The sequence below is a fragment of the Pseudophryne corroboree genome, chromosome 8, assembly GCF_028390025.1.
Source record: "Pseudophryne corroboree isolate aPseCor3 chromosome 8, aPseCor3.hap2, whole genome shotgun sequence".
In the NCBI taxonomy this organism is placed as follows: domain Eukaryota; kingdom Metazoa; phylum Chordata; class Amphibia; order Anura; family Myobatrachidae; genus Pseudophryne; species Pseudophryne corroboree.
In genome coordinates, this window is record NC_086451.1 from 15664560 (window position 1) to 15689938 (window position 25379).

The 25379-nt window shown below is 50.7% G+C and overlaps 1 protein-coding gene across 3 annotated transcripts in view; it reads right to left on the bottom strand.

Moving 5' to 3' along the window:
* Nucleotides 1–25379, bottom strand: part of GARNL3 (GTPase activating Rap/RanGAP domain like 3) — a 429083-nt gene that overhangs the window by 334435 nt on the left and 69269 nt on the right. For 2 of the 3 annotated variants that reach the window (XM_063935954.1, XM_063935953.1), the window contains exon 2: nucleotides 7812–7832. The exons of the other annotated variant lie outside the window; for it this stretch is intronic. In XM_063935954.1, coding sequence (XP_063792024.1) covers nucleotides 7812–7832 — 21 coding nt within the window. The remainder of the gene's footprint in view (nucleotides 1–7811; nucleotides 7833–25379) is intronic. 3 annotated transcript variants of the gene reach the window in all.

Here is a 25379-nt window from a genome sequence, read left to right on the forward strand (position 1 = left end):
CACACACACACACACACACACACACACCACTATTGCAGAAGACTTGGGTTTCGACGCTGGTATGAAGAAGACACCAGTTTGGAAGGTGAGTAATTACTGACTAATTAAGCTAATTGGAATCTTCCAATTGCCTAATTAGTCCTGGGGGTGAGGGGTGCCATCAGGGTCCCAGAGCAAGTCCTAGTGATTTTCCATAATACTTTATTTGTAGGGAAAATCATCAGGTCTTGCTCTGGGACCACGGTGGCACCCCTCCCCTCCAGGACTAATTACCTGGGGGTGCGTGAAAAAAAGACGCAGTCTATATAAATCGCCGCGTCTCATTTCCAGTCCTGCAATGAAATAGCAAAACCCTGCGGCTGCAGGAAAAACCCAGAGCTACATTTCTCCCCCCCCCCCCTATTTCCCGCCGTCAATTGAATCCCCCCTTTAATTGCATGAATTAATGCTCTGTATAAGACGTACTTTCCGCCCGGGTTCCGTAGATCCATGTAACATGGTTTGGACGGAGGCAGATTTGATCTCAGGAAATAGGACAGTTTAAAATGAGGCCTAACGCGAGGCAGCGAGTCTGAGGAGCCTACGTAGCTATTATTCTAGTTTCCTCTCCAGGAGAAGCCCAGAGAGGAGGTGCAGGTGGGCGGCGATAGGGGCGGAGCTGGACTATGTGCATCATTAGGCTCAACCCCTTCATGACAAAATGCTGCGACTCATGCATATGTGAATAAGGGGCAGGGCCTAAGTGACTTGATCATTAAATCTAGTCACTAGACCCCACCCCCTCCTCACAGACCACGGATTCCCAATATTATTTTACCCATTCTGCCTGCTTCACTAGTAATTGGGAGGGGTGCCCACTCTTCCGGGAATGCGTGGGGACTAGCCGAAAAATCCGACAGGTTTCGGGAGAGTAGGCACATATGTCTGTATTGTCATATTATCAGAGAGATGTGAGGGAAGTTACTTCTGTTGGCTGGAAGATAGACTAGGAACACGCTATACAATGATTGGGCCGATTTGGCAATGATCAGGTGATGGGTCTGCTTTATTCTCTAGTGTGTAGGTATGAGCGTTTTGGCCAAACGCCGATAAAACGGTCCAAAAACTTTCAGAAATGCTTGGCTTATATTATGCGAGCGGTCAGTCTTGCCAGGAGGTAGCGGCCAGACGGTCCCCATATCGGACAGAGGGCCTAATTCAGCATGAGTCATAGTTTTGCGAAAAGTCACAAAACGACAGCTCCTTCCACTAGCATACGGGGGAGCAAGACTGTCCCGCGTGCCAGGTCCTTCCTCTCCCCGCTAAAATGTGAGTGCTTCGCTAAACAGCTAAGTGCTCGCCTCTTTAGGGTAACCCCCTGCCTCTAGGCAGGCGCAGGGCCGCCATGTTTTTGGGTCGCAGCGGCTGCGTGCGACGTCATGCAGCGCCGCAGCCCTCCCCGCAAACTGCCCGATCACGCCTACGATGTCCGGACCACACACCCCAACGTCGTCCACAAAACGCTGCAACGACGCCCCACCACCACCCCCTGACGGCACTAAGACTGCGATCGCAATCCAAGTCCTCGCTATCTATTCTATGCTTTAATTGCAGAGCTCTCCGAGACATTGAACGGCGTAAGTTTCAATATAAACCGGTAGTGCAGGACTGAGCCGTGAGATGTAACATACAATAGAGGACGGTGAATAAGAACGGGAGGTTGGAGGCTAAAGCCACAGTGAAACGCTCGCCTCTATTGGAGAAAATCCCCCCCTATTGCGTTATCCTGCGCTACACAATACAACCCGTCCTCTATCCAACACAGCCAACGTCTATTTCTGGACTTCGTGTTTTATTAAAGAGCTGGAGGGTTTTCCAGAGGCACAAACCCCAGAGAGCGCAATAAAATCTGTGTTTAAGAGAATAGTGTTTGAGAATGAGGTTACAGATTACAATAAGAAAATCACGCTATAGGCAGCCATTGCGGATACTGTACATAGTGGGCCTAATTCAGACCTGATCGCAGCAGCAAATTTGTTAGCAGGTGGACAAAACCATGTGCACTGCAGGTGGGGCAGATGTAACGTGCAGAGAGAGAGTTAGATTTGGGTGGGTTATATTTGTGCAGGGTAAATACTGGCTGCTTTTTGTTTTTGCACTGCAATTTACATTTCAGTTTGGACACACCCCACCCAAATCTAACTCTCTCTGCACATGTTACATCTGCCCCACCTGCAGTGCAGCATGGTTTTGCCCAACTGCTAACAAATTTGCTGCTGCGATCAGGTCTGAATTAGGCCCAGTGTGTATATCTCCATAGACAGAAATCGCCTCAATTCACCGTACACGTGTGCCGCAGATATCGCCCTCCTGCGCCCCAGCGTATGACAACGGAGGATGGGGCAGAGGAGCAGAACAGGCTGACGGCATGTGTGTCGGAGAGAAGAAATACATATTTTATGGGTGAATCTGCTGCGGCACAAGGCGGCAGCAGGTCTCCCGTGTCTGTGCCACGTGAGCAGTGGAGGGACGCCAGATAAGACAGCTGCCAGTCATTGGATAATCAGTTACGCGTTGCTTATCGCACGCTGCCGTCATGACGTATTTATACTGTATATTATTATAATACTTGTTATGCCGTTGCTGCTGTTACTTATATGGTATATTATTTTGTCAACAATCATGATGTCAACACTGATGAAATGTCAACAGGACACCGCTGGTGAGCTAGTGATGACATACCTGGTACGGTGGGTCCAGTGGCTCCAGCTGTGACATCGATAGGACTTCCAATGAATCCTACGTGACTTCTGGCGGAAAGTAATTATAATCCTAACCTCCAAACCCTCCGCCTAGTGCCTAACCCTCCCCTCTTGTAACCTAACCCTCCCCTCTTGTAACCTAACCCTCCCCTCCTGTAACCTAACCCACCACCTAGTGCCTAACCCTCCCCTCCTGTAACCTAACCTTCCCCTCCTGTAACCTAACCCTCCGCCTAGTGCCTAACCCTCCCCTCCTGTAACCTAACCTTCCCCTCCTGTAACCTAACCCTCCGCCTAGTGCCTAACCCTCCCCTCCTGTAACCTAACCTTCCCCTCCTGTAACCTAACCCTCCGCCTAGTGCCTAACCCTCCCCTCCTGTAACCTAACCTTCCCCTCCTGTAACCTAACCCTCCGCCTAGTGCCTAACCCTCCCCTCCTGTAACCTAACCTTCCCCTCCTGTAACCTAACCCTCCGCCTAGTGCCTAACCCTCCCCTCCTGTAACCTAACCTTCCCCTCCTGTAACCTAACCCTCCGCCTAGTGCCTAACCCTCCCCTCCTGTAACCTAACCTTCCCCTCCTGTAACCTAACCCTCCGCCTAGTGTCTAACCCTCCCCTCCTGTAACCTAACCTTCCCCTCCTGTAACCTAACCCTCCGCCTAGTGCCTAACCCTCCCCTCCTGTAACCTAACCCTCCGCCTAGTGCCTAACCCTCCCCTCCTGTAACCTAACCTTCCCCTCCTGTAACCTAACCCTCCGCCTAGTGCCTAACCCTCCCCTCCTGTAACCTAACCTTCCCCTCCTGTAACCTAACCCTCCGCCTAGTGCCTAACCCTCCCCTCCTGTAACATAACCTTCCCCTCCTAGTGCCTAACCCTCCCCTCCTGTAACCTAACCTTCCCCTCCTGTAACCTAACCCTCCCCTCCTGTAACCTAACCTTCCCCTCCTGTAACCTAACCCTCCGCCTAGTGTCTAACCCTCCCCTCCTGTAACCTAACCTTCCCCTCCTGTAACCTAACCCTCCGCCTAGTGCCTAACCCTCCCCTCCTGTAACCTAACCCTCCGCCTAGTGCCTAACCCTCCCCTCCTGTAACCTAACCTTCCCCTCCTGTAACCTAACCCTCCGCCTAGTGCCTAACCCTCCCCTCCTGTAACCTAACCCTCCCCTCCTGTAACCTAACCCACCGCCTAGTGCCTAACCCTCCCCTCCTGTAACCTAACCTTCCCCTCCTGTAACCTAACCCTCCGCCTAGTGCCTAACCCTCCCCTCCTGTAACCTAACCCACCGCCTAGTGCCTAACCCTCCCCTCCTGTAACCTAACCCACCGCCTAGTGCCTAACCCTCCCCTCCTGTAACCTAACCTTCCCCTCCTGTAACCTAACCCTGCGCCTAGTGCCTAACCCTCCCCTCTTGTAACCTAACCCTCCACTCCTGTAACCTAACCCACCGCCTAATGCCTAACCCTCCCCTCCTGTAACCTAACCTTCCCCTCCTGTAACCTAACCCTCCGCCTAGTGCCTAACCCTCCCCTCCTGTAACCTAACCTTCCCCTCCTGTAACCTAACCCTCCGCCTAGTGCCTAACCCTCCCCTCCTGTAACCTAACCTTCCCCTCCTGTAACCTAACCCTCCGCCTAGTGCCTAACCCTCCCCTCCTGTAACCTAACCTTCCCCTCCTGTAACCTAACCCTCCGCCTAGTGCCTAACCCTCCCCTCCTGTAACCTAACCTTCCCCTCCTGTAACCTAACCCTCCGCCTAGTGCCTAACCCTCCCCTCCTGTAACCTAACCTTCCCCTCCTGTAACCTAACCCTCCGCCTAGTGCCTAACCCTCCCCTCCTGTAACCTAACCTTCCCCTCCTGTAACCTAACCCTCCGCCTAGTGCCTAACCCTCCCCTCCTGTAACCTAACCCTCCCCTCCTGTAACCTAACCCACCGCCTAGTGCCTAACCCTCCCCTCCTGTAACCTAACCTTCCCCTCCTGTAACCTAACCCTCCGCCTAGTGCCTAACCCTCCCCTCCTGTAACCTAACCTTCCCCTCCTGTAACCTAACCCACCGCCTAGTGCCTAACCCTCCCCTCCTGTAACCTAACCCACCGCCTAGTGCCTAACCCTCCCCTCCTGTAACCTAACCTTCCCCTCCTGTAACCTAACCCTGCGCCTAGTGCCTAACCCTCCCCTCTTGTAACCTAACCCTCCCCTCCTGTAACCTAACCCACCGCCTAATGCCTAACCCTCCCCTCCTGTAACCTAACCTTCCCCTCCTGTAACCTAACCCTCCGCCTAGTGCCTAACCCTCCCCTCCTGTAACCTAACCTTCCCCTCCTGTAACCTAACCCTCCGCCTAGTGCCTAACCCTCCCCTCCTGTAACCTAACCCACCGCCTAGTGCCTAACCCTCCCCTCCTGTAACCTAACCTTCCCCTCCTGTAACCTAACCCTCCGCCTAGTGCCTAACCCTCCCCTCTTGTAACCTAACCCTCCACTCCTGTAACCTAACCCACCGCCTAGTGCCTAACCCTAACCTCCCCTCTTGTAACCTAACCCTAACCCCTCCCCCCTAGTGCCTAACCCTAACCCTCCCCCTAGTGCCTAACCCTAACCCTCCCCCTGGTGCCTAACCCTAACCCTCCCCCTAGTGCCTAACCCTGACCCTCCCCCTAGTGCCTGACCCTAACCCTCCCCCAAGTGCCTAACCCTCCTCCTAGTGCCTAACCCTCCAACCCCTTGCAGCCTAATCCTAATCTCCCCCTTATGCCTAACCCTAACCTTCCACCCCCCTTCAGCCTAACCCTAACCCATAGACCAGGCCTGGCCAACCTGCGGCTCTCCAGCTGTTGTAAAACTACAAGTCCCATCATGCTTTGCCACAGTTTTGCTATTAAGGGATGCTAAAACTGTGGCAGGGCATGCTGGGATGTATAGTTTCACAACATCTGGAGAGCCACAGGTTGGCCAGGCCTGCCATAGACTAACCTTATACCTTCCCTTAGTGCATAACCCTAACCCTCGCCCTAACTCTAACCTCCCATAGCCTAACCCTTCCCCTTCCGCTGCCTATCTGTCCCCCATTGCCTAATCCACAGGTTCTCGAACTCAGTCCTCAGGACCCCACACGGTTCATGGTTTGCAGGTCACCTGTAGATTTTTCAAATGTGACAGTTGGTGATACACAGTGCAGCTGCCGGGTGACATGGAAAACCTGAACCGTGTGGGGTCCTGACTCCTGAGGACCGTGTTTGAGAACCACTGGCCTACTCAATCAACTACTTCCATATGGCATAATTGCATCCACCACTGCACCATAATCCTATTCTGCAACATGGGGACAGCTGGGATGTGCGTATCCCTTGTGATTGCTCACGTCTGGTCAATTAATGGGCTATACTGCAATCAACATTATCTCAGCCCATACAAAATGTTCTAAGGTGGTACGGGACAACGGGCCGCAGCGGGACTGCGAAAATATGCTAATGATGCAGTCACTGTTGTGTGTACAATGACGCACCAATGGTTACACATCATTCCCACCATTGGTCGCACATCCGTCACACCAGCGAATTCCCGTCCCAGCTAATCCGCTGGAGCCATTACAACTGTGTACAAAGACGCAGACGCTGGCTGTGAAACGCCCACAAAATGCCCACAGGGGGTCAGGACATAAAACCTCAGGGAATATTACAGCGAAACGTTTCCAGGATTGATTTTTCCCAGTCACCGGCAGAGATCGGGTCCCGGCTGTAGGGTATTGTTGTTACAAAACAGAATTAACAAAATAATAACACACAATATCTTATATGTCTTCTCGAGGCTGGTGATCCACGTTTATTGTTTCGTCTGATTTATCGTATTGATTTGCTTGATAAATATTTAATGCATTACTTCCAGTTTCATGAGGTATTCAGTCTATAATGGAGGAAGGTTGGAGCACAACGGCGCTTGCCACCGAATGACCGCTGAGTGCTTATGTAACCAAAACATAAGCAGGAGACGCGGGACCCGGGACACCCCTGCATAATCTTCCATGATGCCTTCCTCTCTGGCCGGGCCTCACTTCAGGATTCAGGATGTTACTGAGGAGGACATTTACTAAGCAGTGATTAAGAACGGAGAAGTGAGCCAGTGGAAAAGTTGCCCATGGCAACCAATTAGCAGCTCTGTATCATTTTACAGTATGCAAATTATAGATGTTACTTCAGTGCTGATTGGTTGCCATGGGCAACTGCTCCACTAGCTCACTTCTCTGCTCTTATTAATGCTTAGTAAATGTCCTCCTAAGACTCCTAGTAATCCAGATTTCTCCTGTGTGGCGGACGCCTCACGTAACAGGGATATCATAGTATCTGCATATGCTCTGTCGCATTAATGCTGCCCAAATCCCCACAAACAAGATGGCGGAGTTCAGATATGTCTGGCTTATAATCAGAGGGTGATCACTATCAGTAAAATAGGTAAATTGGGTAAATATTTGACTTAGTCAAAATAAATAACAACTATTGTACGCTCCTACATTTACACACAAGTATAGATGACTCCGACAATACCTGAGAGTCTTATACTAATATGTATAAACTCGCCACCCAAATAACCGCCAAACAAAATATTTAAATACACCACTTCCGATATATATATATATGTTCTAACATTATATTTAACACCAAGGTACTGTATATTATAATCTGGTGTATAATAGGCTTATACACTACGATGCTATGATATTCATCACATCTGTACAACTAACAAATGAGTAGCTCTATATAAAACTTCTAAATACAATTATATTGTTGTAGCTCAATATAATAGGATTTAATAACACAAACACATAAACGTATAGATACATAGAGGTACACGAAAGTAATTGATACATTATCCCGTGTTTTATATTAATACTGCTGCTATACGATACAAGACACACATACGCTCTATATAATACAGTATAACTCTCTTAGGATGTTTCTAGCTTCCACATGATAATGTAAAACATGTCTACGTTCTCCATGACCACTGACAGGATTCCTCAGCCCTAACAATAGCAATAGAAGGATATACTGTAATGACAAGACTGTACCTGGCAGGGAGGGCTGTAGCTCTGGGACCAGGAATGCAGCGATAAGGAAGAGAATCACAGAAAGAAAACGTGTTACTTTTATCATCACATATAAACAGCAGTAGAGCAATCTCTGCACATACATTTGATCATTACAAAAACAGCATTTGCAATTCTCTCATTGGCAGAATAGTTACACTCACTTTTTAAACAATTTAGAAAAAGAAATTACCAGCACTCACAATTAGATGAACGTGAAAAGAGTTTTATTCTTCAAGAAAAATCCATGTGAAGCACAATCTGGCAGCTGTGGCCCAACAGCTGTTTCAACCAACAAGGTTTTCCTCAGCACCTGTTGGTTGAAACAGCTGTTGGGCTACAGCTGCCAGATGTGCTTCACATGGATTTTCAAATTAAGAATAAAACTCTTTTCACGTTCCTCTAACTGTGAGTGCTGGTAATTTCTTTTTCTAAATTGCTGAAAAAGGGAGTGTAAATATTATTATCTTTTACCCTGCACCACCACCTTGCCAATGATTTACAATAGCTTTGAGTGCCGTCTTTTTCCAGAACATTGGCAGAATATTCAGATCACCGCATAAACCTTCTCATAACAATGTGATATACAGGCGCAGGAATACTCTAAGTATAGGTTTAGATTTCTAGAAAGTAAAATACAGTACTATGGGGGAGATGTACTAAGCCCTGGAAAGAGATAAATCGGACAGAGATAAAGTACTATCCAGTCAGCTCCTAACTGCCATGTTACAGGCTGTGCTTTAAAAAAGACAGCTAGGAGCTGATTGGTTGGTATTTTATCTCTCTCCACGTCTTGATACATCTCCCCCTGTGACTCTAAAGGATAATGTAGACTGGACTGTACTACTGTATATAAGTCACCTCTGAGCTCTTGGGTCTGTAACATGGGAAGAGATTACTATTAATTACAGTACTTTAAAATGTTTTTTTGTCTTCTTTTTAATACATAGTGAAAAGTTCTGGTGTATCGGTAACAATTCTGATGTAGAAAACAATGCTATTATAATGTAAGCTATACGCTTCTTTCCCATCTGCCGGGGCGGTCAGCGCAGGCACCATGCCTATAGTAAGACAGAACACACACATAGGCGCTGACTCCACAGCAACTGCGGCACCAGTATCCATCCCCCTTTCTGGAAACATTCTGCAATTTGGCCATTTTACCCCCTGACCGAGAAGAGAGAGGAGGAAAATACCCAAATATCTATAACCAATTCTGATATTGGATAGGCTACTGGATAATCTGCAGATGTCACACAGGAACAGAGCAGGAGACAATATCTATAACTTCCTATAGCAATAATCAATCACATGGAAGTATTATCAATAGGATTTATTCCCATTCAGAGATCAGGCTCCTCCCACTAAACTTCCCCGGGGGTATTCCTTTATTATACCACGGGTCCGTGTTGGGGATAAGTAGACAATTTTGTTTTTAGTTGTTTTCCTGTTTGACCCCGGTTCCTGGTTACATTAATCTACATAAGGAAGATTAAAGGTTCTTTTTTTAAATTGTGATTTGTTGTATCCCACAAATAACCTGAATATACTAATATAATATCCTGCACTGCTGTTTTTATGCATTTTTTCTTTATTTTTTGCATTACTTTTTTTTTTTGCATATTTAAGAGCAGTCGTTTGACCTAAATTTTGCAACAGTTTTAATAGTAAGTTCAGAGAATTAAATAAAAAATTCTGTATTACATTAGGGAACAGTGCATGCGTTATAGCGCATCACCCAGTCTACCATTGCAGCAGGAGCGGTGCATACGTTACTTATAGCGCATCACCCAGTCTACCATTGCAGCAGGAGCGGTGCATACGTTACTTATAGCGCATCACCCAGTCTACCATTGCAGCAGGAGCGGTGCATGTGTTACTTATAGCGCATCACCCAGTCTACCATTGCAGCAGGAGCGGTGCATGTGTTACTTATAGCGCATCACCCAGTCTACCATTGCAGCAGGAGCGGTGCATACGTTACTTATAGCGCATCACCCAGTCTACCATTGCAGCAGGAGCGGTGCATGTGTTACTTATAGCGCATCACCCAGTCTACCATTGCAGCAGGAGCGGTGCATACGTTACTTATAGCGCATCACCCAGTCTACCATTGCAGCAGGAGCGATGCATGCGTTACTTATAGCGCATCACCCAGTCTACCATTGCAGCAGGAGCGGTGCATGTGTTACTTATAGCGCATTGCCCAGTCTACTATTGCAGCAGGAGCGGTGCATACGTTACTTATAGCGCATCACCCAGTCTACCATTGCAGCAGGAGCGGTGCATGTGTTATTTATAGCGCATCACCCAGTCTACCATTGCAGCAGGAGCGGTGCATACGTTACTTATAGCGCATCACCCAGTCTACCATTGCAGCAGGAGCGGTGCATGTGTTACTTATAGCGCATCACCCAGTCCACCATTGCAGCAGGAGCGGTGCATACGTTACTTATAGCGCATCACCCAGTCTACCATTGCAGCAGGAGCGGTGCATGTGTTACTTATAGCGCATCACCCAGTCTACCATTGCAGCAGGAGCGGTGCATACGTTACTTATAGCGCATCACCCAGTCTACCATTGCAGCAGGAGCGATGCATGCATTACTTATAGCACATCACCCAGTCTACCATTGCAGCAGGAGCGATGCATGCATTACTTATAGCACATCACCCAGTCTACCATTGCAGCAGGAGCGGTGCATGTGTTACTTATAGCGCATCACCCAGTCTACCATTGCAGCAGGAGCGGTGCATGTGTTACTTATAGCGCATTGCCCAGTCTACCATTGCAGCAGGAGTGATGCATACGTTACTTATAGCGCATCACCCAGTCTACCATTGCAGCAGGAGCGGTGCATACGTTACTTATAGCGCATCACCCAGTCTACTATTGCAGCAGGAGCGGTGCATACGTTACTTATAGCGCATCACCCAGTCTACCATTGCAGCAGGAGCGGTGCATACGTTACTTATAGCGCATCACCCAGTCCACCATTGCAGCAGGAGCGGTGCATACGTTACTTATAGCGCATCACCCAGTCTACCATTGCAGCAGGAGCGGTGCATACGTTACTTATAGCGCATCACCCAGTCTACCATTGCAGCAGGAGCGGTGCATGTGTTACTTATAGCGCATTGCCCAGTCTACTATTGCAGCAGGAGCGGTGCATACGTTACTTATAGCGCATCACCCAGTCTACCATTGCAGCAGGAGCGGTGCATACGTTACTTATAGCGCATCACCCAGTCTACCATTGCAGCAGGAGCGGTGCATGTGTTACTTATAGCGCATCACCCAGTCCACCATTGCAGCAGGAGCGGTGCATGTGTTACTTATAGCGCATCACCCAGTCTACCATTGCAGCAGGAGCGGTGCATACGTTACTTATAGCGCATCACCCAGTCTACCATTGCAGCAGGAGCGGTGCATGTGTTACTTATAGCGCATCACCCAGTCCACCATTGCAGCAGGAGCGGTGCATGTGTTACTTATAGCGCATCGCCCAGTCCACCATTGCAGCAGGAGCGGTGCATACGTTACTTATAGCGCATCACCCAGTCTACCATTGCAGCAGGAGCGGTGCATACGTTACTTATAGCGCATCACCCAGTCTACCATTGCAGCAGGAGCGGTGCATACGTTACTTATAGCGCATCGCCCAGTCCACCATTGCAGCAGGAGCGGTGCATACGTTACTTATAGCGCATCACCCAGTCTACCATTGCAGCAGGAGCGATGCATGCATTACTTATAGCACATCACCCAGTCTACCATTGCAGCAGGAGCGATGCATGCATTACTTATAGCACATCACCCAGTCTACCATTGCAGCAGGAGCGGTGCATGTGTTACTTATAGCGCATCACCCAGTCTACCATTGCAGCAGGTGCAGTGCATGTGTTACTTATAGCGCATCGCCCAGTCTACCATTGCAGCAGGAGCGGTCCATGCGTTACTTATAGCGCATTGCCCAGTCTACCATTGCAGCAGGAGCGGTGCATGTGTTACTTATAGCGCATCGCCCAGTCTACCATTGCAGCAGGAGCGGTGCATACGTTACTTATAGCGCATCGCCCAGTCCACCATTGCAGCAGGAGCGGTGCATACGTTACTTATAGCGCATCACCCAGTCTACCATTGCAGCAGGAGCGGTGCATACGTTACTTATAGCGCATCGCCCAGTCCACCATTGCAGCAGGAGCGGTGCATACGTTACTTATAGCGCATCGCCCAGTCTACCATTGCAGCAGGAGCGGTGCATATGTTACTTATAGCGCATCACCCAGTCTACCATTGCAGCAGGAGCGGTGCATGTGTTACTTATAGCGCATCACCCAGTCTACCATTGCAGCAGGAGCGATGCATGCATTACTTATAGCACATCACCCAGTCTACCATTGCAGCAGGAGCGGTGCATGTGTTACTTATAGCGCATCACCCAGTCTACCATTGCAGCAGGAGCGGTGCATGTGTTACTTATAGCGCATCACCCAGTCTACCATTGCAGCAGGAGCGGTGCATGCGTTACTTATAGCGCATCACCCAGTCTACCATTGCAGCAGGTGCAGTGCATGTGTTACTTATAGCGCATCGCCCAGTCTACCATTGCAGCAGGAGCGGTCCATGCGTTACTTATAGCGCATTGCCCAGTCTACCATTGCAGCAGGAGCGATGCATGCGTTACTTATAGCGCAACACCCAGTCTACCATTGCAGCAGGAGCGGTGCATACGTTACTAATAGCGCATCGCCCAGTCTACCATTGCAGCAGGAGCGATACATGCGTTACTTATAGAGCATCGCCCAGTCTACCATTGCAGAAGGAGCGGTGCATGTGTTACTTATAGCGCATCGCCCAGTCTACCATTGCAGCAGGAGCGGTGCATACGTTACTTATAGCGCATCACCCAGTCTACCATTGCAGCAGGAGCGATACATGCGTTACTTATAGCGCATCACCCAGTCTACCATTGCAGCAGGAGTGATGCATGTGTTACTTATAGCGCATCACCCAGTCTACCATTGCAGCAGGAGCGGTGCATGTGTTACTTATAGCGCATCACCCAGTCTACCATTGCAGCAGGAGCGGTGCATGTGTTACTTATAGCGCATTGCCCAGTCTACCATTGCAGCAGGAGCGGTCCATGCGTTACTTATAGCGCTTTGCCCAGTCTACCATTGCAGCAGGAGCGGTCCATGCGTTACTTATAGCGCATCACCCAGTCTACCATTGCAGCAGGAGCGGTGCATATGTTACTTATAGCGCATTGCCCAGTCTACCATTGCAGCAGGAGCGGTCCATGCGTTACTTATAGCGCATCACCCAATCTACCATTGCAGCAGGAGCGGTGCATACGTTACTTATAGCACATCGCCCAGTCCACCATTGCAGCAGGAGCGGTGCATGTGTTACTTATAGCGCATCACCCAGTCTACCATTGCAGCAGGAGCGGTGCATACGTTACTTATAGCGCATCGCCCAGTCCACCATTGCAGCAGGAGCGGTGCATGTGTTACTTATAGCGCATCACCCAGTCTACCATTGCAGCAGGAGCGGTGCATACGTTACTTATAGCGCATCGCCCAGTCCACCATTGCAGCAGGAGCGGTGCATGTGTTACTTATAGCGCATCGCCCAGTCTACCATTGCAGCAGGAGCAGTGCATGTGTTACTTATAGCGCATCACCCAGTCTACCATTGCAGCAGGAGCGGTGCATGTGTTACTTATAGCGCATCACCCAGTCTACCATTGCAGCAGGAGCGGTGCATATGTTACTTATAGCGCATCACCCAGTCTACCATTGCAGCAGGAGCGGTGCATATGTTACTTATAGCGCATCACCCAGTCTACCATTGCAGCAGGAGCGGTGCATGTGTTACTTATAGCGCATCACCCAGTCTACCATTGCAGCAGGAGCGGTGCATGTGTTACTTATAGCGCATTGCCCAGTCTACTATTGCAGCAGGAGCGGTGCATATGTTACTTATAGCGCATCACCCAGTCTACCATTGCAGCACGAGCGGTGCATGTGTTACTTATAGCGCATTGCCCAGTCTACTATTGCAGCAGGAGCGGTGCATGCGTTACTTATAGCGCATTGCCCAGTCTACCATTGCAGCAGGAGCGGTCCATGCGTTACTTATAGCGCATCGCCCAGTCTACCATTGCAGCAGGAGCGGTGCATGTGTTACTTATAGCGCATCACCCAGTCTACCATTGCAGCAGGAGCGGTGCATACGTTACTTATAGCGCATCACCCAGTCTACCATTGCAGCAGGTGCAGTGCATGTGTTACTTATAGCGCATCGCCCAGTCTACCATTGCAGCAGGAGCGGTCCATGCGTTACTTATAGCGCATTGCCCAGTCTACCATTGCAGCAGGAGCGATGCATGCGTTACTTATAGCGCATCACCCAGTCTACCATTGCAGCAGGTGCAGTGCATGTGTTACTTATAGCGCATCGCCCAGTCTACCATTGCAGCAGGAGCGGTGCATACGTTACTTATAGCGCATCGCCCAGTCTACCATTGCAGCAGGAGCGGTGCATACGTTACTTATAGCGCATTGCCCAGTCTACCATTGCAGCAGGAGCGGTCCATGCGTTACTTATAGCGCATCGCCCAGTCTACCATTGCAGCAGGAGCGGTGCATGCGTTACTTATAGCACATCGCCCAGTCCACCATTGCAGCAGGAGCGGTGCATGTGTTACTTATAGCGCATCACCCAGTCTACCATTGCAGCAGGAGCAGTGCATACGTTACTTATAGCGCATCACCCAGTCTACCATTGCAGCAGGAGCGGTGCATGTGTTACTTATAGCGCATCACCCAGTCTACCATTGCAGCAGGAGCGGTGCATGTGTTACTTATAGCGCATTGCCCAGTCTACTATTGCAGCAGGAGCGGTGCATATGTTACTTATAGCGCATCACCCAGTCTACCATTGCAGCAGGAGCGGTGCATACGTTACTTATAGCGCATTGCCCAGTCTACCATTGCAGCAGGAGCGGTCCATGCGTTACTTATAGCGCATCGCCCAGTCTACCATTGCAGCAGGAGCGGTGCATGCGTTACTTATAGCACATCGCCCAGTCCACCATTGCAGCAGGAGCGGTGCATGCGTTACTTATAGCGCATCACCCAGTCTACCATTGCAGCAGGAGCGGTGCATGTGTTACTTATAGCGCATCACCCAGTCTACCATTGCAGCAGGAGCAGTGCATACGTTACTTATAGCGCATCACCCAGTCTACCATTGCAGCAGGAGCGGTGCATGTGTTACTTATAGCGCATCACCCAGTCTACCATTGCAGCAGGAGCGGTGCATGTGTTACTTATAGCGCATTGCCCAGTCTACCATTGCAGCAGGAGCGGTCCATGCGTTACTTATAGCGCATCGCCCAGTCTACCATTGCAGCAGGAGCGATGCATGTGTTACTTATAGCGCATCACCCAATCTACCATTGCAGCAGGAGCGGTGCATACGTTACTTATAGCACATCGCCCAGTCCACCATTGCAGCAGGAGCGGTGCATGTGTTACTTATAGCGCATCACCCAATCTACCATTGCAGCAGGAGCGGTGCATACGTTACTTATAGCACATCGCCCAGTCCACCATTGCAGCAGGAGCGGTGCATGTGTTACTTATAGCGCATCACCCAATCTACCATTGCAGCAGGAGCGGTGCATACGTTACTTATAGCGCATCGCCCAGTCTACCATTGCAGCAGGAGCGATGCATGTGTTACTTATAGCGCATCACCCAATCTACCATTGCAGCAGGAGCGGTGCATACGTTACTTATAGCGCATCGCCCAGTCCACCATTGCAGCAGGAGCGGTGCATACGTTACTTATAGCGCATCGCCCAGTCCACCATTGCAGCAGGAGCGGTGCATACGTTACTTATAGCGCATCGCCCAGTCTACCCATGCAGCAGGAGCGGTGCATATGTTACTTATAGCGCATTGCCCAGTCTACTATTGCAGCAGGAGCGGTGCATGCGTTACTTATAGCGCATTGCCCAGTCTACGATTGCAGCAGGAGCGGTCCATGTGTTACTTATAGCGCATTGCCCAGTCTACTATTGCAGCAGGAGCGGTGCATGCGTTACTTATAGCGCATTGCCCAGTCTACCATTGCAGCAGGAGCGGTCCATGCGTTACTTATAGCGCATCGCCCAGTCTACCATTGCAGCAGGAGCGATGCATGCGTTACTTATAGCGCATCACCCAGTCTACCATTGCAGCAGGAGCGGTGCATGTGTTACTTATAGCGCATCACCCAGTCTACCATTGCAGCAGGAGCGGTGCATGTGTTACTTATAGCGCATCGCCCAGTCTACCATTGCAGCAGGAGCGGTGCATACGTTACTTATAGCGCATCACCCAGTCTACCATTGCAGCAGGAGCGGTGCATGTGTTACTTATAGCGCATCACCCAGTCTACCATTGCAGCAGGAGCGGTGCATGCGTTACTTATAGCGCATCACCCAGTCTACCATTGCAGCAGGAGCGGTGCATGTGTTACTTATAGCGCATCACCCAGTCTACTATTGCAGCAGGAGTGATGCATGCATTACTTATAGCGCATCGCCCAGTCTACCATTGCAGCAGGAGTGATGCATGCATTACTTATAGCGCATCACCCAGTCTACCATTGCAGCAGGAGCGGTGCATGTGTTACTTATAGCGCATCACCCAGTCTACCATTGCAGCAGGAGCGGTGCATGTGTTACTTATGTGCTATAAGTAATGCATGCATATATACAGGAGTGATGCATGCATTACTTATAGCGCATCGCCCAGTCTACCATTGCAGCAGGAGCGGTGCATGTGTTACTTATAGCGCATTGCCCAGTCTACCATTGCAGCAGGAGCGGTCCATGCGTTACTTATAGCGCATCGCCCAGTCTACCATTGCAGCAGGAGCGGTGCATACGTTACTTATAGCACATCGCCCAGTCTACCATTGCAGCAGGAGCGGTGCATGCATTACTTATAGCACATCGCCCAGTCCACCATTGCAGCAGGAGCGGTGCATACGTTACTTATAGCGCATCGCCCAGTCCACCATTGCAGCAGGAGCGGTGCATACGTTACTTATAGCGCATCGCCCAGTCTACCATTGCAGCAGGAGCGGTGCATGTGTTACTTATAGCGCATCACCCAGTCTACCATTGCAGCAGGAGCGGTGCATGTGTTACTTATAGCGCATCACCCAGTCTACCATTGCAGCAGGAGCGGTGCATGCGTTACTTATAGCGCATCACCCAGTCTACCATTGCAGCAGGTGCAGTGCATGTGTTACTTATAGCGCATCGCCCAGTCTACCATTGCAGCAGGAGCGGTGCATGTGTTACTTATAGCGCATTGCCCAGTCTACCATTGCAGCAGGAGCGGTCCATGCGTTACTTATAGCGCATTGCCCAGTCTACCATTGCAGCAGGAGCGATGCATGCGTTACTTATAGCGCATCACCCAGTCTACCATTGCAGCAGGAGCGGTGCATACGTTACTTATAGCGCATCACCCAGTCTACCATTGCAGCAGGAGCGGTGCATGCGTTACTTATAGCGCATCGCCCAGTCTACCATTGCAGCAGGAGCGGTGCATGTGTTACTTATAGCGCATCGCCCAGTCTACCATTGCAGCAGGAGCGGTGCATACGTTACTTATAGCACATCGCCCAGTCTACCATTGCAGCAGGAGTGATGCATGCGTTACTTATAGCGCATCGCCCAGTCTACCATTGCAGCAGGAGCGGTGCATACGTTACTTATAGCGCATCGCCCAGTCTACCATTGCAGCAGGAGCGGTGCATGTGTTATTTATAGCGCATCACCCAGTCTACCATTGCAGCAGGAGCGGTGCATGTGTTACTTATAGCGCATCGCCCAGTCCACCATTGCAGCAGGAGCGGTCCATGCGTTACTTATAGCGCATCACCCAGTCTACCATTGCAGCAGGAGCGGTGCATGTGTTACTTATAGCGCATCACCCAGTCTACCATTGCAGCAGGAGTGATGCATGCATTACTTATAGCGCATCGCCCAGTCTACCATTGCAGCAGGAGCGGTGCATGTGTTACTTATAGCGCATCACCCAGTCTACCAATGCAGCAGGAGCGGTGCATGTGTTACTTATAGCGCATCACCCAGTCTACCATTGCAGCAGGAGCGGTGCATGTGTTACTTATAGCGCATCGCCCAGTCTACCATTGCAGCAGGAGCGGTGCATACGTTACTTATAGCGCATCACCTAATCTACCATTGCAGCAGGAGCGGTGCATGTGTTATTTATAGCGCATCACCCAGTCTACCATTGCAGCAGGAGCGGTGCATGTGTTACTTATAGCGCATCACCCAGTCTACCATTGCAGCAGGAGCGGTGCATGTGTTATTTATAGAGCATCACCCAGTCTACCATTGCAGCAGGAGCGGTGCATGTGTTACTTATAGCGCATCACCCAGTCTACCATTGCAGCAGGAGCGGTGCATGTGTTACTTATAGCGCATCACCCAGTCTACCATTGCAGCAGGAGCGGTGCATGTGTTACTTATAGCGCATCACCCAGTCTACCATTGCAGCAGGAGCGGTGCATGTGTTATTTATAGCGCATCACCCAGTCTACCATTGCAGCAGGAGTGATGCATGCATTACTTATAGCGCATCGCCCAGTCTACCATTGCAGCAGGAGTGATGCATGCATTACTTATAGCGCATCACCCAGTCTACCATTGCAGCAGGAGCGGTGCATGTGTTACTTATAGCGCATCACCCAGTCTACCATTGCAGCAGGAGCGATGCATGCGTTACTTATAGCACATCGCCCAGTCTACCATTGCAGCAGGAGCGGTGCATGTGTTACTTATAGCGCATCACCCAGTCTACCATTGCAGCAGGAGCGGTCCATGCGTTACTTATTGCGCATCACCCAGTCTACCATTGCAGCAGGAGCGGTGCATGTGTTACTTATAGCGCATCACCCAGTCTACCATTGCAGCAGGAGCGGTGCATGTGTTACTTATAGCGCATTGCCCAGTCTACCATTGCAGCAGGAGCGGTCCATGCGTTACTTATAGCGCATCACCCAGTCTACCATTGCAGCAGGAGCGGTGCATGTGTTACTTATAGCGCATCACCCAGTCTACCATTGCAGCAGGAGCGGTCCATGCGTTACTTATAGCGCATCACCCAGTCTACCATTGCAGCAGGAGCGATGCATACGTTACTTATAGCGCATCACCCAGTCTACCATTGCAGCAGGAGCGGTGCATGCGTTACTTATAGCGCATTGCCCAGTCTACCATTGCAGCAGGAGCGGTGCATACGTTACTTATAGCGCATCACCCAGTCTACCATTGCAGCAGGAGCGGTGCATGTGTTACTTATAGCGCATCACCCAGTCTACCATTGCAGCAGGAGCGGTGCATGTGTTACTTATAGCGCATCACCCAGTCTACCATTGCAGCAGGAGCGGTGCATACGTTACTTATAGCGCATCACCCAGTCTACCATTGCAGCAGGAGCGGTGCATACGTTACTTATAGCGCATCACCCAGTCTACTATTGCAGCAGGAGCGGTGCATGTGTTACTTATAGCGCATCACCCAGTCTACCATTGCAGCAGGAGCGGTGCATGCGTTACTTATAGCGCATTGCCCAGTCTACCATTGCAGCAGGAGCGGTGCATGTGTTACTTATAGCGCATCACCCAGTCTACCATTGCAGCAGGAGCGGTGCATACGTTACTTATAGCGCATCACCCAGTCTACCATTGCAGCAGGAGCGGTGCATACGTTACTTATAGCGCATCACCCAGTCTACCATTGCAGCAGGAGCGGTGCATACGTTACTTATAGCGCATCACCAAGTCTACCATTGCAGCAGGAGCGGTGCATACGTTACTTATAGCGCATCACCCAGTCTACCATTGCAGCAGGAGCGATGCATGCATTACTTATAGCACATCACCCAGTCTACCATTGCAGCAGGAGCGGTGCATGTGTTACTTATAGCGCATCACCCAGTCTACCATTGCAGCAGGAGCGGTGCATGCGTTACTTATAGCGCATCACCCAGTCTACCATTGCAGCAGGAGCGGTGCATGCGTTACTTATAGCGCATCACCCAGTCTACCATTGCAGCAGGAGCGGTGCATGCGTTACTTATAGCGCATCACCCAGTCTACCATTGCAGCAGGAGCGGTGCATGTGTTACTTATAGCGCATCACCCAGTCTACCATTGCAGCAGGAGCGGTGCATGCATTACTTATAGCGCATCGCCCAGTCCACCATTGCAGCAGGAGCGGTGCATGTGTTACTTATAGCGCATTGCCCAGTCTACCATTGCAGCAGGAGCGGTGCATACGTTACTTATAGCGCATCACCCAGTCTACCATTGCAGCAGGAGCGGTGCATGTGTTACTTATAGCGCATCACCCAGTCTACCATTGCAGCAGGAGCGGTGCATGTGTTACTTATAGCGCATCACCCAGTCTACCATTGCAGCAGGAGCGGTGCATACGTTACTTATAGCGCATCACCCAGTCTACCATTGCAGCAGTAGCGGTGCATGCGTTACTTATAGCGCATCACCCAGTCTACTATTGCAGCAGGAGCGGTGCATACGTTACTTATAGCGCATCACCCAGTCTACCATTGCAGCAGGAGCGGTGCATGTGTTACTTATAGCGCATCACCCAGTCTACCATTGCAGCAGGAGCGGTGCATGTGTTACTTATAGCGCATCACCCAGTCTACCATTGCAGCAGGAGCGGTGCATGCGTTACTTATAGCGCATCACCCAGTCTACCATTGCAGCAGGAGCGGTGCATGTGTTACTTATAGCGCATCGCCCAGTCTACCATTGCAGCAGGAGCGGTGCATGCATTACTTATAGCGCATCGCCCAGTCCACCATTGCAGCAGGAGCGGTGCATGTGTTACTTATAGCGCATCACCCAGTCTACCATTGCAGCAGGAGCGGTGCATGCGTTACTTATAGCGCATCACCCAGTCTACCATTGCAGCAGGAGCGGTGCATACGTTACTTATAGCGCATCACCCAGTCTACCATTGCAGCAGGAGCGGTGCATACGTTACTTATAGCGCATCACCCAGTCTACCATTGCAGCAGGAGCGATGCATGCATTACTTATAGCGCATCACCCAGTCTACCATTGCAGCAGGAGCGGTGCATGTGTTACTTATAGCGCATCACCCAGTCTACCATTGCAGCAGGAGCGGTCCATGCGTTACTTATAGCGCATCACCCAGTCTACCATTGCAGCAGGAGCGGTGCATGCGTTACTTATAGCGCATCACCCAGTCTACCATTGCAGCAGGAGCGGTGCATGTGTTATTTATAGCGCATCACCCAGTCTACCATTGCAGCAGGAGCGGTGCATGTGTTACTTATAGCGCATCGCCCAGTCTACCATTGCAGCAGGAGCGGTGCATACGTTACTTATAGCGCATCGCCCAGTCTACCATTGCAGCAGGAGCGGTGCATGTGTTATTTATAGCGCATCACCCAGTCTACCATTGCAGCAGGAGCGGTGCATGTGTTACTTATAGCGCATCACCCAGTCTACCATTGCAGCAGGAGCGGTGCATGTGTTACTTATAGCGCATCACCCAGTCTACCATTGCAGCAGGAGCGGTGCATGTGTTATTTATAGCGCATCACCCAGTCTACCATTGCAGCAGGAGTGATGCATGCATTACTTATAGCGCATCGCCCAGTCTACCATTGCAGCAGGAGCGGTGCATGTGTTACTTATAGCGCATCACCCAGTCTACCATTGCAGCAGGAGCAGTGCATGTGTTACTTATAGCGCATTGCCCAGTCTACCATTGCAGCAGGAGCGGTGCATACGTTACTTATAGCACATCGCCCAGTCTACCATTGCAGCAGGAGCGGTGCATACGTTACTTATAGCGCATCGCCCAGTCCACCATTGCAGCAGGAGCGGTGCATGTGTTACTTATAGCGCATCACCCAGTCTACCATTGCAGCAGGAGCGGTGCATACGTTACTTATAGCGCATCGCCCAGTCCACCATTGCAGCAGGAGCGGTGCATGTGTTACTTATAGCGCATCGCCCAGTCTACCATTGCAGCAGGAGCGGTGCATGCATTACTTATAGCGCATCGCCCAGTCCACCATTGCAGCAGGAGCGGTGCATGTGTTACTTATAGCGCATCACCCAGTCTACCATTGCAGCAGGAGCGGTGCATGCGTTACTTATAGCGCATCACCCAGTCTACCATTGCAGCAGGAGCGGTGCATACGTTACTTATAGCGCATCACCCAGTCTACCATTGCAGCAGGAGCGGTGCATACGTTACTTATAGCGCATCACCCAGTCTACCATTGCAGCAGGAGCGATGCATGCATTACTTATAGCGCATCACCCAGTCTACCATTGCAGCAGGAGCGGTGCATGTGTTACTTATAGCGCATCACCCAGTCTACCATTGCAGCAGGAGCGGTCCATGCGTTACTTATAGCGCATCACCCAGTCTACCATTGCAGCAGGAGCGGTGCATGCGTTACTTATAGCGCATCACCCAGTCTACCATTGCAGCAGGAGCGGTGCATGTGTTATTTATAGCGCATCACCCAGTCTACCATTGCAGCAGGAGCGGTGCATGTGTTACTTATAGCGCATCGCCCAGTCTACCATTGCAGCAGGAGCGGTGCATACGTTACTTATAGCGCATCGCCCAGTCTACCATTGCAGCAGGAGCGGTGCATGTGTTATTTATAGCGCATCACCCAGTCTACCATTGCAGCAGGAGCGGTGCATGTGTTACTTATAGCGCATCACCCAGTCTACCATTGCAGCAGGAGCGGTGCATGTGTTACTTATAGCGCATCACCCAGTCTACCATTGCAGCAGGAGCGGTGCATGTGTTATTTATAGCGCATCACCCAGTCTACCATTGCAGCAGGAGTGATGCATGCATTACTTATAGCGCATCGCCCAGTCTACCATTGCAGCAGGAGCGGTGCATGTGTTACTTATAGCGCATCACCCAGTCTACCATTGCAGCAGGAGCAGTGCATGTGTTACTTATAGCGCATTGCCCAGTCTACCATTGCAGCAGGAGCGGTGCATACGTTACTTATAGCACATCGCCCAGTCTACCATTGCAGCAGGAGCGGTGCATACGTTACTTATAGCGCATCGCCCAGTCCACCATTGCAGCAGGAGCGGTGCATGTGTTACTTATAGCGCATCACCCAGTCTACCATTGCAGCAGGAGCGGTGCATACGTTACTTATAGCGCATCGCCCAGTCCACCATTGCAGCAGGAGCGGTGCATGTGTTACTTATAGCGCATCGCCCAGTCTACCATTGCAGCAGGAGCGGTGCATACGTTACTTATAGCGCATCGCCCAGTCCACCATTGCAGCAGGAGCGGTGCATACGTTACTTATAGCGCATCACCCAGTCTACCATTGCAGCAGGAGCGGTGCATACGTTACTTATAGCGCATCGCCCAGTCCACCATTGCAGCAGGAGCGGTGCATACGTTACTTATAGCGCATCGCCCAGTCTACCATTGCAGCAGGAGCGGTGCATATGTTACTTATAGCGCATTGCCCAGTCTACTATTGCAGCAGGAGCGGTGCATGCGTTACTTATAGCGCATTGCCCAGTCTACCATTGCAGCAGGAGCGGTCCATGTGTTACTTATAGCGCATTGCCCAGTCTACCATTGCAGCAGGAGCGGTCCATGCGTTACTTATAGCGCATCGCCCAGTCTACCATTGCAGCAGGAGCGATGCATGCGTTACTTATAGCGCATCACCCAGTCTACCATTGCAGCAGGAGCGGTGCATGTGTTACTTATAGCGCATCACCCAGTCTACCATTGCAGCAGTAGCGGTGCATGTGTTACTTATAGCGCATCGCCCAGTCTACCATTGCAGCAGGAGCGGTGCATACGTTACTTATAGCGCATCACCCAGTCTACCATTGCAGCAGGAGCGGTGCATGTGTTACTTATAGCGCATCACCCAGTCTACCATTGCAGCAGGAGCGGTGCATGCCTTACTTATAGCGCATCACCCAGTCTACCATTGCAGCAGGAGCGGTGCATGTGTTACTTATAGCGCATCACCCAGTCTACCATTGCAGCAGGAGTGATGCATGCATTACTTATAGCACATCGCCCAGTCTACCATTGCAGCAGGAGTGATGCATGCATTACTTATAGCGCATCACCCAGTCTACCATTGCAGCAGGAGTGATGCATGCATTACTTATAGCGCATCGCCCAGTCTACCATTGCAGCAGGAGTGATGCATGCATTACTTATAGCGCATTGCCCAGTCCACCATTGCAGCAGGAGCGGTGCATGTGTTACTTATAGCGCATCGCCCAGTCTACCATTGCAGCAGGAGCGGTGCATGTGTTACTTATAGCGCATCGCCCAGTCTACCATTGCAGCAGGAGCGCTGCATACGTTACTTATAGTGCATCACCCAGTCTACCATTGCAGCAGGAGCGGTGCATGCGTTACTTATAGCGCATCGCCCAGTCTACCATTGCAGCAGGAGCGGTGCATGCGTTACTTATAGCGCATTGCCCAGTCTACCATTGCAGCAGGAGCGGTGCATGCGTTACTAATAGCGCATCGCCCAGTCTACCGTTGCAGCAGGAGCGGTGCATGCGTTACTTATAGCGCATCACCCAGTCTACCATTGCAGCAGGAGCGATGCATGTGTTACTTATAGCGCATCACCCAGTCTACCATTGCAGCAGGAGCGGTGCATGTGTTACTTATAGCGCATCACCCAGTCTACCATTGCAGCAGGAGCGATGCATACGTTACTTATAGCGCATCACCCAGTCTACCATTGCAGCAGGAGCGGTGCATACGTTACTTATAGCGCATCACCCAGTCTACCATTGCAGCAGGAGCGGTGCATGTGTTACTTATAGCGCATCGCCCAGTCTACCATTGCAGCAGGAGCGGTGCATGTGTTACTTATAGCGCATCACCCAGTCTACCATTGCAGCAGGAGCGGTGCATGTGTTACTTATAGCGCATCGCCCAGTCTACCATTGCAGCAGGAGCGATACATGCGTTACTTATAGCGCATCGCCCAGTCTACCATTGCAGCAGGAGCGGTGCATGTGTTACTTATAGCGCATCGCCCAGTCTACCATTGCAGCAGGAGCGGTGCATATGTTACTTATAGCGCATCACCCAGTCTACCATTGCAGCAGGAGCGGTGCATGTGTTACTTATAGCGCATCGCCCAGTCTACCATTGCAGCAGGAGCGGTCCATATGTTACTTATAGCGCATCACCCAGTCTACCATTGCAGCAGGAGCGGTGCATGTGTTACTTATAGCGCATCGCCCAGTCTACCATTGCAGCAGGAGCGGTGCATACGTTACTTATAGCGCATCGCCCAGTCCACCATTGCAGCAGGAGCGGTGCATGTGTTACTTATAGCGCATCGCCCAGTCTACCATTGCAGCAGGAGCGGTGCATGTGTTACTTATAGCGCATCGCCCAG